Source organism: Capsicum annuum, chromosome 12 (genome assembly GCF_002878395.1).
Source record: "Capsicum annuum cultivar UCD-10X-F1 chromosome 12, UCD10Xv1.1, whole genome shotgun sequence".
Lineage (NCBI taxonomy): Eukaryota > Viridiplantae > Streptophyta > Magnoliopsida > Solanales > Solanaceae > Capsicum > Capsicum annuum.
The window spans coordinates 6,467,655-6,473,131 of record NC_061122.1 but is presented as its reverse complement, the minus strand read 5'-3'; the positions used below and the strand labels follow the sequence as shown (position 1 = coordinate 6,473,131).

Here is a 5,477-nt window from a genome sequence, read left to right as displayed (position 1 = left end):
ATAATTTATTTATTTCTACTCGTTTTCTTCTTAGCATTAAATACGATTCATTATATAATGCATGTTTCAAAACATAAAATTTATTATATTCAAAAGGTAATATGATAAAATTATCCCCATCATTTACTGTTTCTTAATTTTTGTGGCAATAAAAAAATAGACAAGTAAATATGAACGAAGAGAGTAATTGATTACCTTACTAAATCAAGAAAATATTAATTAAATTTTTTCTCTATTACTATTGCAATTATTTTTTTAAAAAAGTATTCATGCTTGTTTGTAAAGTTCTCAAAAAGTTTTTTAAGAGTAAATTAATAAAATTACCTTATTATTTATGATTTCTTAATATATGTGGAAAAAAAATGGCCAATTAATATGAAACAAAAAAGTACATAAAATACTTTTTATATGATTTCTTCATTAATATATTTTCTCTCTATTTAATTTGATATGGTTGGTTTCTTCATTAATATATTTCCTTCTCTAATCAGTTTGATATGTTTTACTTTAAGTCGAGGATATATATTATTTTTAAAAAATAAAACTTAGGGTAGAGACAAGGGGATGACAAGGTGCTGCTGATATATCAAATCTTTGTCAATAAGATAAAAGTTTAAGTAGTAAATTAATTTTAACTGCTAAGATTCTCCATTGTTGTTGTTATTATTATTTTTAAAAAATTGTGGACACGAGCTATAAGATGAGAAACTAAATCTTCATCAATATAGTGAAAGTTTAACTGAGCTATTAAGATTGCTCTCATCATTATATATTTTATTTTAAGAAGAAAAAGAGATAAATACTAAATTTATAGTGCACATATTTATAAGCTATAAAAGGGCAGAGAAACTCATGTAATGCTACTAAAATACAGCTTTGTAACATATCATTTGAGAGATAGAGAGGAAAAATGAGCCTTGAAGGGAAGTTGGTTTCTGAGATAAACATCAAGTCAGATGGAGATGTGTTTCATGAGATTTTTAGGTATAGACCACATCATATCTCAAGTATGTCTCCTGGTAAGATACAAAATGTGGACATTCATGAAGGTGAATGGGGTACTGTTGGCTCTGTCATATTTTGGAATTTCATCCATGGTAAGTTACCACTCTTCTATAACATACACTTTTATAGGAGACAAATATAATTTAGATTTTTTGAAGTTGATGATATTTCATAATGATCTCGAGGTAACGTAACATAAATAATTTATTCATAAATATTTTGTGATTTTTTAATACTGAAGAAGAATGAATACCCATTAGAGTTAATTTTTGAAGTTTTGGTGAGGACCAAGATTCATTTAACGTACAAATACAGGATATAAACTAACATATTGAGTCCGGATGAACCCACATATACCTTGAGGTTGGTGATATTGCCAATCTCCCGTTTTTGATACTCTCTACGGTCTAAAATAAGTGTTGTTTAAGGTTTTTGACATAGTTATTAATAAATCCATTTATTATTGGTGATCATAAGTAGAGATGAATTCAAAATTTAAATTTTTATAGTTTTAAACACTAAACTTCTTAGGCTTGAACCTATTATATTATTTTTTAAGTTATGTGTTCAGATCTATTTTCTCCGTTTAATTTTACTTGACCTCTTTTGACTTGATACATCCATTAAAAAACACAAATTAAAAGTGGATTTACAATTTAATCCTATTAATGATATCTTAAAACTCTAAATCTAATCATCACTGTTTTCTTTAGTTAGTTAATATTGAGGATAATATAAGAAAAAAGTAATAAAACACTCTTGATTTACAAAAATAAATAGCTACTTTGAAATAAATATATTTAGAAAGAAGATCGAGTAAAATAAAATGAAGGGAGTATTATGGTTATTGCAACTTACTAAAATATATATATACATAAATTTATGATCATAAATTGATAAGAATCTGATACCACAACACTACATCCACCTATGATCACAAGGATTATTTGAATAAATTACCCTATTGGAGAAAGGGTTGACTTGAAGATGACTTGAAGAAAAGAATTAATTGTTTTCTTAATTTTAAAGTGACATTTATTTAATTTGAATCAAATTGATTTGGGTAAAACGATACGCACTTGGACCGCAGGGTAATTTTTACACGGTTGAAGATTTGAGGTAATGATAACATATAGAAACTTATTCAAAATTAGATTTAGAATTCGTTTAAATTGACTTGTCTTAAATGTTTTCTAAGCTAGTTTATAATATTTGAGCAACGTAATAAATATTTTAAACACTTAATTCCAAGTAAAAATAACAACAAAAAAAGTCAAAAATCAAAAACTAAAATTTCCTAACTTAATGACTTATGCTTAAAAGCCATTCAAAATAAGTTCATTCAAACAGATTCCTACTAATATAATAGCTTTACGATGAGTAATGATGTTGTCATACACTATATTTTGTTGTTATCTGTGTGTTCAATCGAACACATAAAATCTGCCCTAGCTACATCCACCTCTCAGCCCTTAAATGATAAACCAATAGGAAAATAAAATGCAAACTTCCCTTGGTATTTCAGTAAAAAATATTATGACGTACTAAATAGAATTAATTTAGCAATAGATTTTCCAATTTAATAAGTAACACAATTTATCAATCGCTAATAAATTCCCGTTATATGTAACAGATGGGAAGGAGAAGGTAGCAAAGGAGGTCATTGAGGAAATAGATGAAGAAAAGAAGTTAGTCAAATTCAAAGTGATTGGAGGAGATGTATTGGAAGCTTACAAATCATTTTACCTTACTGTCCATGTTGAAACAAAGGGTGAAGACAATTTGGTTACTTGGATTTTGGAATATGAGAAGTTGAATCCTGATATACCAGATCCACACACATTAATGGATTTCTGTCTCAATGTTACAAAGGATATTGAGAAACATCACCTAACAGGAAAGTTAGTTTCTGAGATAAATATTAAGTCTGATGGGGATGTGTTTCATGAGATTTTTAGGTACAGACCACACCATATCTCAAGTATGTCTCCTGATAAGATACAAAATGTGGACATTCATGAAGGTGAATGGGGTACTGTTGGCTCTGTTATCTTTTGGAACTTCACCCATGGTAAGCCTACATATATCGTCCTACTTTTCTTTTTATTGACTCAATTAATTAGTCTAGAATTGTAATGCATATGACCCATCAAAAGAAAAGCGTTAAGCCTTTTCTTTATTACTTCTTTCAAGCTTAGACGTGACGTTTAAGAAGAAAAGAAGTTTGTATTAGAAATTTGTGATTTACAACAAGTTTTAAATATTTCTGTGACTATATTAATGATTCCAATAGTTGAAGCAAATGTTTTTGTCTAAATTAAACAATGTGTCATAATCCAATTTTGGTGAAAGCTTTTAGTCTACCTTATTAAACTAAAATTACTGTAGTAACTAAATGCAAAACTCAACATAAATAATAAACAAATAAAAAGTAACTTTGAGTTAGTTAGATTAGGAGTTCGGACCTAGGTCAACGAATTTTAATCCATTTAAATTCAACACAAGCTCTCCATTTAAGAAAAGGAACTTGTAATATTAAGCTAATTAAGTTGCTCGGACTTTTCAAAAATGTTGTTTGTAATACTTTTGAAGAATTCGACACATGCACACACATCTGATGACAGTTCTGGAGAGTCCAAGCGTTATTTACTTTGTTTGTTGTTGCAGATGGGAAAGAGAAAGTTTCAAAGGAGATAATTGAAGAAATAGATGAAGAAAAGAAGCTGGTTAAATTCAAGGTGATTGGCGGAGATATGTTGGAAGCGTACAACTCATTTTACCTCACTGTTCATGTTGAAACAAAGGGTGAAGACGACCACTTAGTTACTTGGATTTTGGAATATGAAAAAAAGCATGCAAATGTGCCAGATCCACACACTTTAATGGATTTCTGCCTCAATGTCACCAAAGACATTGAGACTCACCATCTCAAGTGATACATAACATAACATATGTGCCTTAGCTTGGACCCTTCGAAACATATGTTGATGAGTGTGTCTGTGTTGAATCCTCTAAAAATAGTGAACCAAATATTTGCTTGGAATTATATATGTTGTTGTCTCAAGTCTTGTAATAACGTGTGTGTTCTTATTAATGGGTGTGCTTTGAAATGTCTACTCTATGTAGCAAGAATAAAAAAAAAATGGAAAATGGAAAATGGAAAAGGAATGAATATGTAATTTCTAATTTCGCTGTGGATTGAAAAACAGTTTGTATATATTTCTGTTGAAAATATTAAGGCTTGTGCTTAAAGCAGCTTTCTCTGTTCTGTTTCTTTTTTGAAGAAAGATACAGTATATTATTAATCTCCAAGCACAACTTCTTATTTCAAAATCGCTCTTTAAAAAATAGGAGTAGTAAAAAATAAAAATCTCTCATATCAATTTTTTCCATTATATATGTAACGGATCCAATAGAAGAAAAGAAAGGTAGTATGAAATCAAATATATATCTATCGAGCGACATCACTAGACTATAAGAGTGGAGAAATTTTGTTTAGCTACCCTAACCTTTAGGGGTCATTTGGTAGAGTGTATTGAAAAATTTAATACATACATTAGTTTAATGTACAAGTAGTACCTTGTTTGGTTTACTTTTTTACCATATATATAACTAGTGCAATCATTAATTATACTCTCTATTGTATATTGAGGTGTACATTATTAATGCCACCATTTTCCTATGTGTTAGTAATACAAAAGAGTTCAACACATACATTAATTTGGGTAATGACATAAGTACCCCTCATTTTCCTTCAAAATATTTTCCAATTCCGTTGGTCACACTATTGCCTTGTTCCGATTTTTAAATTTAAACAAAAATTTTATTTTTTGATTTAAACTTAAACTTAATATCTGAGAGTATAATTTGATAGTGTTGATAACTAGAGAATTTTTTATTTTTTTCAAACATGTTATAAAAAGGAAAAAATGATTTCCGTCAACAATGGTTCAATTAAAAACTGAAATTTCTCTTCAATTTCCCTTTCTTCCTTCACCAGCCAAACGAAAAATTAATTCATATTTCTTTTCTTCGACCACCACCAAACTACAAGGTGCTTCTTCATCTCTCTCTTTTCTTATCAACTTTCGTATAAAATAATTAATTATTTAAATATGTTGTAACTCAAAAGCTGATTCTAGTTCGAGAAAAATATGAAGATGGACGAAACACTTTTATCAATTTTCCTCGAGAAATTTGAAGCAATGCTAATAGGAAACAACTATTTACACCAACTAGGGGGAAACGGAAAGTAAGTTTTCAGTTAAAAAAACTACTTCGTTGCAAAATAATATGCAAGGTTAAGAAATGTGGAGGGTATTTTTGTAAATAAATATTATTTTACAAAAAATTATATGAGATATATTTTTTTTAATACATCAAACTAAACAGTGTATAAAAATAATATTAGCATAACTAATGCAAGCATAATTAAAGTCAGCATTACTAATGCAAACATTACTAATACATCA

The 5,477-nt window shown here is 28.5% G+C and overlaps 1 protein-coding gene across 1 annotated transcript; it reads left to right on the top strand.

The window, feature by feature from the left end:
• The first annotated feature begins 727 nt into the window (after positions 1 to 727).
• On the top strand, positions 728 to 4,260 carry LOC107851693 (kirola). Its single transcript, XM_016696780.2, has 3 exons — positions 728 to 1,097; positions 2,639 to 3,076; positions 3,673 to 4,260. Exons 1-3 carry the CDS (start codon positions 911 to 913, stop codon positions 3,939 to 3,941), a joined length of 894 nt encoding a protein of 297 aa, XP_016552266.1. The 5' UTR covers positions 728 to 910; the 3' UTR covers positions 3,942 to 4,260.
• Positions 4,261 to 5,477: the final 1,217 nt, after the last annotated feature.